This window comes from Oreochromis niloticus, linkage group LG17 (assembly GCF_001858045.2).
Source record: "Oreochromis niloticus isolate F11D_XX linkage group LG17, O_niloticus_UMD_NMBU, whole genome shotgun sequence".
In the NCBI taxonomy this organism is placed as follows: Eukaryota; Metazoa; Chordata; class Actinopteri; order Cichliformes; family Cichlidae; genus Oreochromis; species Oreochromis niloticus.
In genome coordinates, this window is record NC_031981.2 from 37,346,312 (window position 1) to 37,364,211 (window position 17,900).

Consider the following 17,900-nt stretch of genomic DNA (forward strand, 5'->3'; position numbering starts at 1 on the left):
GTGCAGTTTAGCGTCTGTAGTTAACTTCTTCCGACTCCAACTCTCCTGACATTTTGACAAAACAGAAAGAAGTAAAAAGCATCCAAACCTCCTCCGTTACCACACGACAGCAACGCCTGTGAGCTCGTTTTCTTTACGTTTAATTCCATTTTAGATTTAGAGAGGACACGATAATGTTTTCCTCCACATGTGTTTTTTTTGGGGGGGGGGGGGTCGAAATCCGCATCCGTGTGAAAGGTAGGGGCAAAGTTTGTTTTATGAGTTATACAGCGCCCCCTGGTGTTTGGGATGAACTGTGGCGTTTACACAGCGTTAGGTGTAAAATATAACGCACATCCTCCAGATGTGGACCGAGACTATCAAGTTTAAATTCTCCAGCTGATAGACTCATCTTACCTTTATTTAAAAAAAAAAAAAACTATGTGCGTAATACAATGAAAATTATATCTGAAAGTTTTGTTCTAATCCGATGAAGCAGCTGATGTTTTATTCTATAACAGTAATGTTAATGCAGTCATAATGTAGTCGAAGATTCGAAGTGCATTACTTAATATAGATGTGAGGAAAACCAGCCCATCTGTCGGACATACTATGTCTTTGGATCTGTAATCAGGTCAACCCGGATTTATCACTTCTGGTAACCAGGCGTTATTTTCAAACGGAGTCGCTCGTCGTCTTGCACAGACGATCTTGGTTGGCCAGTTTCGCTCTGACGCGGCTCTCTGGCTGGCTAGCTGTCAGAGGAAAGGACTGGCATCTCTTCTGGCTGGAATTTCTTCACAGTAAAAAGGTGTGTCAAGGATAAAAAACAGTAATAATAATCTTTAGCACTGAAGAGTTATACATATCCTATCTACTTTTGTAATTACTGGCTAACTCTGGCCACCGTATTCTCCCGGTTTACGTTTAACGTTGGGTAAGTAGGCAGCCGACGTGCCTTCTACTGTTTTGATTCCTGCACAGCTAGCTAGCAGCATTTCCGTGTTATGTGGCGACTATAAACAGCCTGTTTGTTTTGTTCCTGTTTGGCAAAATGATCCATGAATGCCAGCTGCGGTGTAAGACGGCACTGAATAGGATGGTGGTAATAATTACACGATAGGCAGGCCTGAACAGTGGCAATTAAAAAAGTATGGAAACTGTCGTCTCAAGAACATTTTTACCAACGAAACGCAGATAAACTGGTTTAAAGCGCAAGCAGACATTGGAGGCACCAGAACAGCAGCAAATTATGGGAGAACTTTTGTGAACATCCTCGGTTGGTACATTTAAAGAAGCAGCTCGGTGTAGCTCGGATGTAGTTTCTGTCAGCCCACAGCAGTGGTACTAGCAGCTAACTTCTATTTTCTATATTCATCATCATCACTTCAAACGAGACATAAATGAAAGGAACACGGGTGAATTGTATTTCCGGTGCTCTTTGGGATGCTTCTCAGCTGTTCCTGTTAATTTCTTTAATCATCTAACTGGTAAAAGTCATTTGGAAAGTGGTGTTCAGGTGAGCAGTGATGCTGGTACTGATGTATCTGTGATGGGCCAGTCAATCACTGATATGTCACAGATATGACACGTACGCTTTTGGTTTTAAAGTGACAGTCACCTCTTGTTTCTCTGCATTTCCACTTTAAGAACAGTTTGTTCCTCTTTATCACTTATTGTTGTATCATCTTATACATATCAGCAGCTAGCAGATATTTCCTCTTCTCATTTCATTTCGTGCGTGTTTTCTTTAGGCTGATGAATCCCTGAAGCTCGTTTCTACCGCTCGTTGCCTGGACACAACCCTGAGACCGGATGACAGGAGATGAGACACTGGAGCCCTAGACCACATCATGAGCATTCAAAGCCTACAAGGAGCTATAGGGGAGTCTCTTGGCTCTAGTCTCACAGTGCGCATGAGTGGAGCAGGTGGCGGGTGGAACGGTCTCTCCCTGAAACCTGTTTCCCCGGGGTGGATCGCCTCCATTTTCCAGACCATGGTCCCTACTGGTTACACCAAACTTCAGGAGGAGCGGCTGGCCATGGTGGACCTTGGAGCTAAATCTGAGGCCAACTCGCTCCAGAACGGGTACAGACAGGAGACGTCTCATATAGAAGGAAGACGGGTTCTGGACCGGGCCTCTCGGGCCTCTTTGACTTTATCAGACTGTGGCGATGGAGACTGCTCGGAGACAGAGCCTATGCTCACTGAGAAGAGGCTCTCAGGAGAAGAGGCAGATGGGGAGGAGGAAGAGGAGGAGGAGGAAGGGCTGGGATCGAACACGCAGAATATGCCAAAGGAGTCAGCGCTGGCTATGGCATTTCAGATTTTGGTGCCTTTCCTTCTAGCCGGATTTGGAACCGTATCAGCTGGAATGGTGCTGGATATTGTGCAGGTAAATTGAGCAACCAGCATTATTAAACCAGTCAAGGCAGGCTGGGATTAAAGGCTCATTCAAGTTTATTACAGATATGGGTATTGTTCAGTTTCGCTTTCTGTGATGGTGGAACAAAGTAGCACAACTGCAACAAAGTTACCAATGCTGGGAAGTGTTGGGCTGTAAGCCTACATTTGAAAGTACCTGTTAATAGAAATAAAATTGTTACCCAATCCCATCAGGCTACAGTAAAAGGACAGTGTTGGCTGAGAAGGAAAAAGAAACTAAATACAACTATGAATCAGTAGTTATTCACGTCACTGTTGTGACCTGTAATGCTGACTAGTAATGATCACATTATCCAAACCTTCCTTGGGTTATATACTAGCAACCAAGATTGATATGACTATAATCTCACAAGGACGCTCTGTAAGAGCTTTGTTAACTGCACTCTGTCATATCACATGTTTAAGGTGCACGTTTGTTAGCAGGTTATTTTACATAGAAGTGGAATGAGTCCCAGGTTGGAGACGTGGACCTCTGTTTCTCCTTCTAGTGTAATTTCTGCCCTGAAAAGCTGACAGAAGCAGCACAACCAGATCAAGCAATTTCTAAACCGTAGTTTTTATTTCAGTATTACTTTGCAAATGTATTGAAGATTTTTACTTCCTCGTAGAAATGCAGAGTTGTTTTTTTATATTTTCACTCGAGCGTGGTCCTGCCTGCAACCCGTTTCTGCACATTTACATTTTTTGGGTGATTACAAACCATCTGTCAGACGCTGGAACAGTGTGCAAACGAGCTGAAAGAGTGCTGGTCGCACTCCAAATGTGTACCTCTGTGTCCTTCCTACGAACGTGAAAGCTTTGCTCTGGGAAGTCAGTAAGGAGTGAAGAGAAGAGTTTCATGCTTTGCTCAGCTAACATTACAGCAGTCACACGTTATCCCTGTTGGCAACATTTTACAGAATTACGAACCTTTAAAAGAAAAGTGACTGACCAGTCTGTGGGTGCTGCTGGATTTACTTCACTGCTTCACAGCTAAATTATGCAAATCCCCAGTTCGCCTTATCCTGAATGAAAGCACAACATGTAACTGCAGATGTCAGCTGAAGTTTAGTGATAGCCAAAAAAACCAAGTGACTTTGTGGTGTCTGCAGCACTGGGAGGCGTTCCAGTACATCACAGAGATCTTCATCCTGGTACCTGCTCTGCTCGGCCTCAAGGGAAACCTGGAGATGACTTTGGCCTCGAGGCTGTCCACAGCGGTGAGACAGACAGACAGACAGACAGACACACACACACACACACACACACACACACACTCACTCACTCACTCACTCACTCACTCACTCACTCACTCTGTAGCCCTTTCCACTCTAAGTAATACGCCAACACAATTGCTTCTATATGCATGACCCGTATGGTACTAGTAAACAGCACTTTAACTGAAGAACTGTCATTCTTTCTTTTTTATGTACTTGTGATTTTGAGAGCTGTGTCACTATTATTTCCGTCTTCACATTCGATGTTGTTGTAATCAGACGTCATGCTGCTTTGTCCTGCGTGTTTGTTGTTTCCTCGTCCTTGTAGCTGCTGTTACAGGATCACTGATAGTACAGTGATGTCACTGTGTGTTTGTGTACATAGTTGCATCATGTTTTTGTGGTCGTGACTCATCTCCACAGAGTGAGCCTCTAACTGTGATTAGGTGTTCATCATCCAGCCCAGTCTGTAATTATAGCTCCAGTGTCGTCTACACTGTGCAGTGAACACAACAGGCTTATGTGCCCAACTGTTAGAGTGACTTTGGACGTTTTCACCTAAAAATTACTTAAAGTGTTTTAGAAACAGTTGGAATCAGGAGTTAGGAGGAGTTTGCTGACAGGGAGTTGGGAGAGGCTGTTGCAGCCAGGATCAAATAGTCAGACGGTGAATTGTTGCTCTGCTAAAAAGGGTGAGCATGTATTTGCACCCTGCCATGTCCCATTAAACAGTCTCTCATTCTGTCCATAAACCTTACTTGTTGCAGTCCTGTTTCTCCAAGTAGAAGAGGTGACTGAGCAGAATTCTCTCTTTGTTGGTTTTCGGCTCTTCCTGTTGGCCCCCTGCTCCCCACATACAAGCTCCACATTCACAGCACTGTGTCAACATAGACAGTGGAGCTTAGCATGAGCCAATTTTCCTCAGCGGTGTCCCAAAAACCGTTTGTCTTCATGTTACTGTTGTTCTGCTCAGCTGCTCTGCCTTGGAATGCTGAGATATGCAGGAGGACTTATATATGTTGTTACTAGAGATGGCACAATACCACTTTTTTATGTCCGATACCGATATCATAAATTTGATATCTGCCGATACCGATATCAATCCGATATAGTGTGTTTTTTAATCAATAAAACTGTTTTTTTAATATCTTGCTGCATTTTGTATAAGTTCATACTCCAGTTTAAATAAACAACAACACTAAAGCTATTCTGTTATACCTGTATGTAAAAAATACACTGCACCCAAAATATTTCATAGTTCAGCAACACTGATCAATCTAATAAACTTAAACCTGCTCCATCCTCCCTATTCTGGTATTTTAAAGAGTACTTAGCAGAAATATTAAGCAACCTAACTAATAGGGTTGCAAACTCCCAGCAAAAAAAACATAGGGAACCACCCCCCACCCTCCACCTCATGATGCTTAATCGACTAATCAACTTTAATTTGATGCAGGGTGAAAAAAAATGCACAGAAATAAATTATTTTTTCAAGAATAATTAAATAGATTCAACATCTTTCTTCAACAGAATTGCAGACTGCACAGATGGTACCTTCCCAAAGGAAAAAGTACTATAGCTTACTAGGGTATATTAGACTTAACAGTTACTATATACAGTAATGGACTTCTATACATTTTACATCAGATTAAAACTTTGGGTGTAAGATTCGGATAATTATTTATTAAAAGCTCGACATTTTAAATGAGAATAAGAAAGAAAAGTATGTCTTTGTGCCCCCTTTTCCCTGTTCATGCCCTATCGGCCCCCCTGGCTACACTTTGCTAGATCCGCCCCTGCACAGTTACCAGCCGTCAGCTACGTAGAAAAGGATCCTGGTCTAGAAAGTAATATTAAATACATTCTAACAACAGCTTATCAAGCTTAAACGTGCTGCTGTTGTTCAGCCGCTGGTTTCCTCTTTCTGGTGCAAAGTGGGCCAAAAACAAAGAAGAGAGACGGACTCACGACAGAAAAGCCGATCAGCTGATCATTGATCAGTTTCAGGATTGAAGTAGCAGCAGGAGAGGGAGGGAGAGAGAGGCAGTCGCTCCATATATCGGTTGTTAAGCTTAACGTGGGAACGCTTTACAAACATTCAGAGATGAACTTACACACTTGCTTTACTTCTCTCTGGGATAACTTCCTCGGAGATGAAATGCTGGTTTGGTAGCGAGGCTACAAATACACACAGCCGCTCTATCACGTGAGCACACTGCTCCGACTGCTACGGTTATGAGCCGAGTTACGCCGTGTTGGAAGTTTTGTGAGGTGCTTTTTTGATATTTAATGGATCGGATTACATTTTTTATTTCTCTCATGACTCATCCAAACAATGAGTGAGTCTACATCACAAGATGATTACATATATACACAATGTGTACATGTTCAGCTATTCGTCAGAAAGTTTTACATCGTCTGAGTGACGTATTTATAAAAGTGTGAACATTTTGTTCAGCCATTGTGTTATGTGTCACATTTATAACATGGTTGGGAATTTATTAATGTTCGTGAAGAGAGATGTCGCGACACTGTGGACAGAATTCCTGAGCTGTTAGTGGCATACAGACTCTGATTATTTATCTTTGTTAAATTCTAATCCAGTTACTGGAAAAAACACATCGTTGAAAATGACTAACGATATTCTCATTCTTAAAGAGCACTGTGTGTGCGTTTGCATGTGCGCCCATGTGTGTGTGTGTTATACAACACATGTGATCAGACAGTCATACAGAAAAAGGAGATAAACCCATGAAGGCGCTTCATCTGTGGTAAATGTCATCAGGTGTGGGATGAAGGGCTTTCTTCACATTCATAACAGTAAATGTGGGTGTTTGTGTAGCAGGGATGGTTCAGTTGGAGACATTACAGAGTGTGATGACTGAAAAGGCCAGACCCAGTGTTTGTGTTAGTGTTGATTTTTAAGTCTGTTTGTTACAATCTGGAAGTTTAGTATTCTTTGATGTTTGCAGGGAAACCTTTTGTGGAACCACAATATGAAATACTAGGATTAAATGGCACCAATTTCAAGTTTGTAGCATTTAATCAATTTAGTGTCAGTCCTGGAAAATAAGTGGCATTTCCAACAGGCGGTCACTGACAGGCTGTGATACAGGCTTTACTCTGTAAAATAACTCTCTCCCATCCCAACTCAGGTCAATGTGGGCAAGATGGATTCTCCCATCGAGAAGTGGAATCTAATCATAGGGAACCTGGCACTGAAGCAGGTAATCGCTCACGGTGGCTGTCTTCATTGTAGAGAGAACATTTTCATAAAAAAATGAATCAATCCTCCATTGTTTGCATTGGCATGAGTCCAGCTGCAGTTTTATTAGTTTCTGTTCTTCATCAAGTCTCTTCCTTTTTAATGGGAGCAGTTTTTAGAAACACCTTTCACTCAGGTGTTTTTTTTCCTTTTTTGGTCATGACAAAAACCATGTAACTGTAAATCTTTGATAATATTAATGCAGTGCTATGGCTAATGTCCAGTGTATATATATTGATACGGTCCACGGGGGTAACTGTTCGGACCGTGTGGGTGTTTATTCAGACCAAAATCTTGGACTGTGTTGTAAGACCGAGTACAGGCTGTGTTAATTATCTACCTACGTTCTGATAAACACACGACAACACGACGCATGTAATGATAAAGTTACACACTGAGCTATTCGTCCTGCATGTAACGTGTCACCAGGAATTGTTAGGGAAAAATGGCCCTGCACATGTTGCTGCTAAAGCTCATTTTGTGTCACTAATAAGAGAGTCTGGATAATCTCCCTGCCCCTCTGCCCCAGGTTCAGGCCACTGTTGTGGGTTTCCTGGCGGCCGTAGCAGCCGTGGTTCTTGGTTGGATTCCAGAGGGGAAGTTTCAGATGAGCCACGCTGTTTTGCTCTGCTCCAGCAGCGTGGCCACGGCCTTCATAGCCTCCCTGCTGCAGGGTAAATACACACACACTGTGACACGGTGCAGTATAAACTGGTAATACTGCTGCTGCTTCACGTCAGTCCTCTTTTAACACGTACATTTTCATGTTTCAGTTGCCTATAATGTGATGGCTGTGAGTAATGTGCTTATCCTCTTGATGTCATATTCAGGTATCATCATGGTGGGGGTAATTGTGGGCTCGAAGAAGACGGGGATTAACCCAGACAACGTAGCCACACCCATTGCAGCCAGTTTTGGTGACCTCATAACCTTGGCGATCCTGGCCTGGATAAGCCAAGGCTTGTACAAGTGCCTGGGTAGGTGAACAGCTCCTACCTTTACTACACGTGCACATGTTCTGACTGCATTACAAGGACCTGCTTTGTTTCACAGTCTGCCAATCGGCTGATTAATACAGTGTGTTACTCTTCATTATATTCATAGAGCCCATATAAGAAAATTACATATATATATTACTGATTCATACTGTACAGTGTAAAATTAGGACACCTGTTCTGAAGCCACTTCTTAAGAGAGTTTCCGCCTCCACTGAGCTCTGTGCAGGCTCCTGAGCCCATCATGAAAACATCGGCACGTAAATAAAGATTATTGGAGAGCACAGAGGGTGTGCACTTTTAGTTTTATGACGAATTCTTAAGAGTGTATGAAATTGTACCTGTGCACCTGAGGGGATTGTGTCAGCCAAGTAGTCTTTGCTGTTATCTGTCTGTCCACTGACAGGACGCATGCTGAAATGATAAAATGTCAGTCCTTGTGCCAGTTTATCTGGTAAAAGTCAGTGTGAACATCCATCCGTGCATTCGTTGCACACAGAGATGGAGATGCATCGCTGCGTATGCAAGGCTGGGTTGTAGAGTTGGCAGCTGAAGCCCAGATGAGCCCGACTGAGACATGTAATCTCTCCAGCGTGTCCTGGGTCAGCCTCCCCCACAGCCACACTTTCCTCCCACTTTTTAAACCAACATTCTCCTTTGAATATCTTCTTAGGCTGTTGCTTTACTGATAGAACGAGAGATAATGTCAAATGTACTTTATTTGGAATAAAGTTGCAGATATACCGTATGGAGATGTGCATTAAAGGGCTCACAGGGTCTGCCTAGGAGCCCTCATGCATATGATTATTTATTAGTGGGCCATCACATGCATGAATGCACCTCAGAGTGTTTCAGTCTGAGTGTGGATGTTGAAATTCAGTCATATCCAGTTCAAATAAGCTTCATGTGGTACTGTAGAGTCATACAGTTCCCCCAGTCGGCCAGCAGAGGTCCTTCCTGTCTTACTCTGTAAGAATATCAGCCTCCAGTTTCAGGACAGACCATCTCTCTTCCTCCTGACGTGCATTCCACATGTTTAATTCATGTCACAGCAGACCTGTGCTGCACCACCTTGTATTACTCAGTACAGCACACATTAGAAGCGTTTTCCTTTGGAAACCATCTCATGCTAACTGAACCTGTCAGGTCTAATTGCCGAGCATAGATGTTCTCCATTATGAAAGGAATAGTTAGTGCTGGGAGCTAAATTTCTTAAACACACTTCAGATTTCAGATTTCCATGGCAGGGCAGTGAGGCTGTCTGGCTGTGTCGCTCACAGTGGCTCTCTTGTTTTTGAGCCCAGCCAAACAGACACTAAATTCAAACTAACAGTCAGTTTACTCTCAGCTAAAGAAAATTGAAATCACACGTCTATCTGTTCTCGTAAGAAACCTAAACCAAGAGTCATTTAGAGGCATTGAGGGAAACAGCCAAGCAGAGACGCAAGCAAGACTTTGCAGCTGTAGGAATCATGTGGAGTCCTCTTGAGTTTATTTATAGAGTGCTTTTAACCAACAGGATTGTTACAGTGCTATACTGAGAGGGCTCAACAATAGATAAAAGCAGGGATAATGTGAGTGTGAGATGAAGCACTAACACCAAGAACAGGACCCAGAGTTTGTGCACAGGTTGTGTTGATGCATCGCACAAAACAATTGGTGTTAGGTCAAATTAACAGATGGGGGTTTAGATTCAAGTGCTCACATGCTGGCTGCATGTAAACCTGCAGAAAATCGTTCAATGCAACACGGTGTGCACCCATGACACAAGGCTGCCGGTGCCAGGAAGCAGAACTACAATTTTAATATAAAGGATATCTCCTAATATGTAAAAAAGTTACATTAACAAATGAAGGTTGGACTTTGGCCTATAGTTGACTAAGACTGCTTACGTGAAAGATGCTGTAGGCTGACCTTTCGATAATAAGGAAGAATCCATCAGTCTGGGTCTTCTCTTTCTCAGGTGTCTGTTGTGGGACAGACACTGCCATAGTGCAGGACTTTGTACTGTATATGCACCAACTCTAAATGACAGATGTCCTCTTTCTGTATATTTTTTCACATTGACTTCAGTACAGTGAAATGCTGCAGTCTCATCCACTTCACATCATCTATGATCGAAGTGAGTCGGACTTGAAATAGTTGAAATAACAGAAGAAGAATGCAGTTGTTTTGTTTTGTCCCTACCTGCTCAGGTAACCTTGGCACCGTGTCTCTTTGCAGGTTCCTTCTTGTTAAACAGGTTTTCTTAACAGCAAGAAAGTAAAACACTTTCTTCTATTATTGTTATTATTTTCTGTTTGCCTGCTTCATGCTGGGTGAACTTCTAGCATCTAAAAACAGGGCTGTACTTATCATCAGTATTTGGAAACACCATTTCTTTCCCAAGCATTAGAAGAATGGGGCCATTTAGATAGCTGGCAGCTGCTCCGTTCCTCTTCCTGGCAGAGTGTTTTAGCAAAATGTATTCCTTCAGGGATGGGCAGGAATATCAATTGTTTGCTTGTGGGTTTATTCACCGAAGCAAGATGATTAGTGGAACATGCAACGTCAAAAGGTAGAAGAGTCTAACTGGGACTTTCCCTGTTAGCCAGCTTACTTAGTCTATGTTAACTTGGTGTCACATTTCCAGAGGCAGGCTGCTCTGGGGCAAGGCTCTGCTCCAGATATATGACTCAGTTTATCTGTTTCTGCTTCACATTTTAAAATCCAAGGCCTACTAGAGCCCGTTGTATCCTGAGCTGAACACCAAGCCCTTTCTTTTCTTTAGACCATCAAGATAATAAATGTGGGACTGCCTGCTAATGACAGTTATTCAGTGCTTGAAATGGGATCCTGTTGGAAACATCTGGTGGTGGCTTCATGCAGGTGCTTTAGTCTAATTACTTCTCCAAAATAACTGTGTTATATTTTAGTTGCAACAAAGACGTTTACTATTAGAGCAAGTGAGAGAAAATATTCTGTGTATATTTTCTGTTTTAGTGGATGGATTTAGGACTCGATGCCAACGGGCAGTGTCCTCTCCTGTGTCCTGTCCTAACTGCTCGTGTTTTGTCTCAGAGAGAGGCTTTTCATTCATGCTCAACTTTAGTCAGCACAGTATCAATATTTCCGTCACATTAGCTGCAACTTTTTTCCTCTTTTCTCTTGGAGCTGTTGAACTTTATTCTTCCAGCTTTTATTTGGTATATAGATGAAAGTGCTGCCTCACAGGTGGATCATCTCATCTCATCTATGGGAGACCCATAGATGAGATGAGATGAGATGAGATGGGTTGAGATAATCATCAAATTTACTTGAGGGGAATATTGTTGTTGCAGTGAAGATATTCCACTGGAACCACAGGGTCAACGATTCAGGTTTTTCCTTTCATTTGACATCCGTCTGTAGCTCTCAGGCTTCCATTGCTCAGCTCAGCCACAAGTAGAAAAGTCCTGTTTGTGGTACTGAACCATTTCAGATGTTCCAACAATCTGGACGTCGCGATGAACAGAATCAACATGTTGGGATTTTCTTACCCGGGTCATTGAGACATTTCAGGTGTTACTCAGTTTCACCTGAGCAGGAAACTGAAACCCAAGTGTGTCTCCTCTGCAGATTCCTATCCGTATGTGTCGTCGTTGGTTTGGGCCTTCTTCATGTGTCTGACTCCGCTGTGGATCGTCATCTCCTCCAAGCACCCTGCCAGCCGCACCCTACTCTACTCAGGATGGGAGCCCGTCATCACTGCTATGGTCATCAGCAGGTGTGTGTGTGTGTGTGTGTGTGTGTGTGTGTTTAGTCTTCTGAAGGAAAAAGAACAGCTATCCCGAGTCTGCACCTCCCAGCGTCTGGTTTGCATGATGACTCATCCCCTAAACAAATTGCAGCATCCGAGCACATACACCCTCAGGTCTCCTTGAGCCTGGCGGCCTTACAGAGGAGCCAGTAGGAAGCAAATTATTGTCCCGCTCACTCTCTCTCACTCTCTCCTCTCAACCATCAGTGCTGCTGATATTACAGACCCACACAGGCTTTAATAGAGGAGGGAGAGCTGGGCTGTGAACACCAGCAGCTGAAAACAATTGAAAAATCCTTCATTCTCTCTGTACAGTACAGCTGATGAAGGATTTTAGTAGCTTTTATAGAGAAGCACACATGTCCACATCATTTAGATGAAGGTGAGCCTATGCCTTTCCATGCTCTCTTTTGTCTCACACCTGAGTTAATGAGCTTATTATGTTGTGCTCTGCAGCATTGGAGGGCTCATCCTGGACAAAACGGTGTCTGACCCAAATCTGGCCGGCATTGTAGTGTACACCCCCGTTATCAACGGTGAGTATTGACACGGCTTCCTCCTTTTGTTCTGTGCAGCGTAGAGGTGTTGCTGAGTGTCGGGGGGGCATGAACAGACACGGAGAGGCTAAAGACCAGACAGGTTTTAGTAACAGCTTCCTAAATCCTGGCAAGATTTATAAGATACATACATGAAGAAATCCCACTTCTCCTTCCATCCTCTAATTCTTTCAGGACACAGCATCCTACCCACGCCTACCCACTCTGTGTAGGAGTCGTGTGTCTGTGCAGTGTAGGGTGACCATAGCAGATCACATGTCATCTTATTTATATATAAATATATATTGAATGTATATATATTGAATGTCCCCGTGTGTGTGTGTGACACGGTTGCTTACACATGAGGATGAGACCGTGAGTATTACATGTAAAGGCAGCACAGCGGCGCCGTGATTAGCACTGAGTTCGGTCCCACCACCTGGCTGCAGCCTTTCTGTGTGGAGTTTGCGTGGGTACTCCGGCTTCCTCCCAATTAGTGGTGTTAATATTAGTCTAGCATCTTTATAAGACACCTACAGTAATAGAGAAAAAAACCCAACACCCATCAGACGCCATCCTCCCCATAAGCAAGCACTTGGTGACAGTAGGAAGGAAAAACTCCCTTTTAACAGGAAGAAACCTCCAGCAGACCCAGGCTCAGGGAGGAGCAGCCGTCTGCCACAACCAGTCAGGGAGGGGGGGCATGCTTTTTTTTCTGTTTAATATTGGTGCAAATAGCAGTAATTTTTCATGCGTCAAATGTTAGTGAGTCAGTTCTTTAATATTCTGCACCTGAAACGAACTCTCAGAAATACATTTGCAACAAGTTCAGTTACAAAAATGTTCCCACCTGTTGCATGCAGTCCTTTGTAAATACCAGCAGTATTTTTTATTACCAAACCTAGTTAGTGTCTTAGTAAGGTGTCCATGCTGCTAGAGCTGAAGAGACAGGACCCACCCTTTTCAGAAATGTCCATATTTGGTGTTTCTGCACCTCTCAACTTCATGTGTGCATCCATCTTTGTTTATGAGCAGTTTCTGCACAGCTGCTACTGTAATAGCAGCTGTTGTAATTGGCTCCAGAGGACTAGTTGCTCTTCTGCTTTTCTTTACTTCACTAATGTACATAAAGGTCACCAGATACATGTTGTAGACCAAAGCATCTGACCTGATTTACTGATGTCTCAGGTTTGAGTTTACCTTAAAAAAAGGAAAAACAAAGCTAGTATTTGAAGCATGATGAAGATGAATGATTAAAATCAGCCAGTGTCTCTGCCCCTAATACTGTGTAGACAAAACTGAACCTGAACCTGTGAAGCCAGCACAAGAACAGTTTAGGAATAATCGTTATGGGCTTCATGTCCTCAACAATAGATTTGATAGTTACCAGCTTAATATTGTTCTTTTTGTGATGAGAGAGGAAGCATCACATCCAGTCTGAGTGCTGCTACTGGCACGCCCTGGGGCTACTCATGTTGTGGCTGCATGTCTGAACCATTATTAAGATAAAAAGTGAAATAAATAAATAAAAACACTTAATTAAACAGCCCAAACTAATTAAAATATGCCGCTTTTGATGTGGTCACGCTCAAGGCCTTGCGCCTTAGACATCAGACTCGGCAGTACATACTAACACAGGTAAGTGTAGATAGCTGCTGTTTCTGAAAATTCAGTTATAACAGTTTCCTCTTGCTTCCAGAAATGAATTGATGAAGCACTGTAGTCATCTCAAAAGTAAATACACAATTGCGAGACCAACGAGAAAGGCAGCGATCGACAGACTGACCCGAGGAGTCCGGCCCATACATTAAATGCAGGCGTCTCTTTACTTGCACGTTCCTGAACTAGCCAGCTGGGCGTCCATGCCCCACCAACCTGCTCTCAAAGTCTGTTTGATCTGTTCCTCTTTTCATCTTATTACTTTACCACGCAGTGCATCTGTGCGAAGCCTCTGCATCTGTATCTGTAGCTTCTACTGTTGGCTTTTAAGATCACCTCTGTGATGCTTCACAGACACACGATTTCATAAAGGTACATTACAGCTACATATTTACCCTCATAAAGCCCCTAACCTGTGACACTGTGCTACCCAACCACAAACGGTTTCTTGGTTCAACAACTGTGTCAGAAAACATGGCGTCACTGAAGGATTGTAATAATTTTTGCATGTTGTCACTCTGGCTGTAATGTAGGCTTGGATGTTATTGAATGATCACATTCCCTGAAATCCATAATGCATAATTTGGGAACTTATATATAATAGTTTACATGTTTGGCACAGTTATAAATATGATGACTTGGCTAACAGCAGTTCTTGTTTTACACCTCAAGCTACACTCAGCCTCCACCTGATCGCTTTCACACTGGAGCAAACATTTAGTTTTGGGTTGGACCTTTGATTCTGTACTGCTTTATAGAACTTATTTATGATGGACATCATTTAATGCAAATCAGAGTCTTTAGTGCCCACATCTCTATGACCTCTGTCACAGCCTTTTGCTGGAGCTCCACTTGCTGACTGTGTTGCTAAGTGGGATGAATCAACAGCCAGGTTCAGTAATAACCTGCTCTTCTCCACATGTAGCGAAGCGCCCTGACGAAGCACATCACGGGGTTTGTCCTTTAAATTAGGAAAAGAACTGTCGCTGCTACGATCAGTTTAGACTTTGGGCTTTGTTCACTTCTGTGTTGCTGTTGTGATTTGGCAATTTTGCAGCTGTGACTCAACTTAAAGACGTGTATATGCAGGTGTTTTCTTTGCTCAGAGTAAGTTAGCAGTATTTAATGTTAAGTAGTGAGACAACACTTGTTAATAATTTTGTCAGGAGGGATGTGTTGTACATATTTAGTTATACTGAAAATGAAATTGCAAAAAATAACTACAGGGTTGTTTGCTACCTGAAGTCACCCTGTGTTTTGATAGAAGGTGTGGATCTTGCCTTGTTGGTGCAGTAAAGGTTCCTGGTGGCCAATGGGCTGCTGTGAAGGCAGAAAAATGGCGTTCAGAGGAGACAAAGGCCACATCTAGAAATAATGGAATAGGTCTATGCTGGTGCTTTTTGGATTTTCTGTGTTTTCTGCTGTTTTTCTGACAGCGCTTTTCTCAGATCTTAATGAGCAGCAGCGTTAAAGCACATTTGATTTTACTGGAAACGAGCTGTTTAACTTGGAAGTTTGGGAACAGAGAAACTGCTTCTGTTGTTGTTTGTCTCATTTATCTCTCTCAGCTTTATAATTAATGCAGTCTTTGACCCTGGGAGCAGAGATGGAGACAGTGTTTCTACACAAGATGAATAACACACCGCAGAGTCGATTTGTCTTTTTCCTCTAGCCGTTCAGTTCCCAGGTGTGAACGTACGTGAATGTACGAACAGCGGAAGGACGTGTGCTCGGTACACACTCCCTGGATAAACGAGGGTTACTAAAGAGCCTCCAGATGCTCATCACCATAAATAAGTTACCTAATGAGACCGGTTTAGGCAGACAGTTGGAGTCCGTCTGTCTCCGGTCCTCTTCCAGTTTCCCTTACCTTTCCCTCATCACATTTCCCACTGCCAGCGGGCTCAACCGCGGCTGCCAGGGCTCTGGCACCGCCACAACAACAGATAAGCTTTTAATTAAATGGCATTAATGAGAGACATTTAAGGAGATGGAGTACGAACCTGACTCTAATTGGTTTTCTACTGAGACGTACCCCAGCACAAAGCAGCTGTGGAACCACTGTGTGTCTGTTTATGAGCACTGGGATTTTTTGATTTTGTGTGCACTGTTGGGAACAGAAGCCATCTCTGATTTCCAACATCAGGAATCACAGAGGGAGTCTGCCTCGTGTCTTTTGGCAGATAAAAATGCACCAGCGCTCCTGTCCTAATAAAAATACATTTGAAGAAAGGGCCGACGGCGCAGAGATGGGGAAAGCATGTGGATGTTTGATTAGCAAAGAGTGGGGGAGGGGTGTGTGTAGGGCTTGATAAGAAAAGGCAGGTTAAATGAACGATGGGAGAGAGAAAGCCCTCTTTTCCCACACTGACCTTCATTATTTCATTTTAATGCTTCAGGGTTATTTCGTTCAGTTTAAGCTTAAATGATCCTGATACTGCGGGTCTCAAACTGGATTCTGACATCTTTAACATCGAGGGAGCGTCTGACAGTTTCCTCTTGTCCACGTTATACGATGCACATCGTAGGGTTTTGTCATCTTTTGTTTCTTTTGATCTGAAATGCAGTTTCAGGTGTGTCTTAGAGACTTTTATGTGACTTTGTCAAACATGCAGATACATTATGCTGTATATTTTTGTACCAGACATCACTGAGAGACAGCCCAGTCTTTAATCTTTGCTTGTCATCTTGGCATATTTGCCTATTTTTCTTTCCTTCTGTTGTTTGCTTCAGGATAAGGTGTCTGCCTTTTTTGTTTTTTGCATCTAACTCCTACCAATAAGTCATCTTTTCCTTCCTCTGTCAGTGTTTCTCTTTCATTCTGCTTTTTCTGTATTTTTTTTCATTCTGCTTCATTCTCATTTGAATAAACAATATAAATGAAACCTTGAGAAGAGAAGCCAAGATTCGCAGACCTACCACCACCCGCCTCCCTCCCTCCCTCCGGGCAGAGTGGCCCAGTTGAGAGCAGCACAGACCCCCTGTAGCTTCCACGAAGGTTTGCCGTGGCCCAGACATCCTCATCCTCATCGCCTTCGTTGCTCCTGTCAGACCAAGTGACCTAAATAAGCCAGATTGCCCTCTTAACCACCTTCAGCTAACTCTGCGCCCCGCTGAGGTGGCAAAAACACCCTCATACCCCAAACTGTGTCGTTAAGGATGTCAGAATCAGTGCTCGATCACATTAACTATTCAATTCAGTTTTATTTATACAGCGCCAAATCACAACAACAGCCGCCTCAAGGTGCTTTACATTGCACAGTAGATCGTACATTAATACATACAGAGAAAAACCCAACAATCATATGACCCCCTATGAGCAAGCACTTTGGCGACAGCGGGAAGGAAAAACTCCCTTTTAGCAGGAAGAAACCTCCGGCAGAACCAGGCTCAGGGAGGGGCGGGGCCATCTGCATCTGCATTAACCATAAAGGTTATGAAATGTGATCATTTAACATATTTTTGAAATGCCAAATTCAGTACTAAAAGTTAACTTTCAAATGTATGAAGGTTGGAAAAACACTCTTGACAAATTGAATGCTTTAAGTTGTCAGCCTAATATATATTTCCTTCCCTCTTCAGTTTGTCTGTACTCTGAACTCTCTCAATGTTAAAGACAGAGGTCGATTTACAGAAGTATGAAAGACGCACCGAAATCCATGTTAAACATAGTTATCACACCACAAAACATGTGTTGGAACACGACAGGCCTAAAATTATTCATATAAAATAAAAATATATATAAAAGTAGTTTTTAAAATAGTGAAAAATATTTATCACGTCCTCTGAATAGTTAAAGGCATCTTGGTCACGTAGGCAGATGGACTGTTTGGATTGTTTGGACACAGTTGTACTCAGCTGGACTGTACGCTGACCTGCTGCTGCGCCATTGTGTTACTTTGCAACCAAACCAAACCATTAAGTCTGACGTAGTTATCCATTTCATTTTCCAAGTGCTTCTTTCATAAGACAAAGACATAAGATGGAGAAGAGGGGAAAAAACCTTTATAAAAACAGTTAACCAGCCCTGCAGGACAGCGTCTCTG

The 17,900-nt window shown here is 42.9% G+C and overlaps 1 protein-coding gene across 2 annotated transcripts in view; it reads left to right on the forward strand.

The window, feature by feature from the left end:
* Positions 1–637: 637 nt before the first annotated feature.
* The window catches only part of slc41a2b (solute carrier family 41 member 2b), a 36,451-nt gene continuing 19,188 nt past the window's right edge, over positions 638–17,900 (forward strand). Inside the window, exons 1-8 of one of the 2 annotated variants that reach the window (XM_019347075.2) lie at positions 638–790; positions 1,734–2,375; positions 3,517–3,624; positions 6,777–6,848; positions 7,416–7,560; positions 7,717–7,863; positions 11,479–11,626; positions 12,116–12,195. In XM_019347075.2, coding sequence (XP_019202620.1) covers positions 1,833–2,375; positions 3,517–3,624; positions 6,777–6,848; positions 7,416–7,560; positions 7,717–7,863; positions 11,479–11,626; positions 12,116–12,195 — 1,243 coding nt within the window. In that variant the 5' untranslated portion in view covers positions 638–790; positions 1,734–1,832. Of the gene's footprint in view, positions 917–1,733; positions 2,376–3,516; positions 3,625–6,776; positions 6,849–7,415; positions 7,561–7,716; positions 7,864–11,478; positions 11,627–12,115; positions 12,196–17,900 lie in introns of both variants that reach the window. The other variant, XM_019347076.2, reaches the window with a different exon arrangement.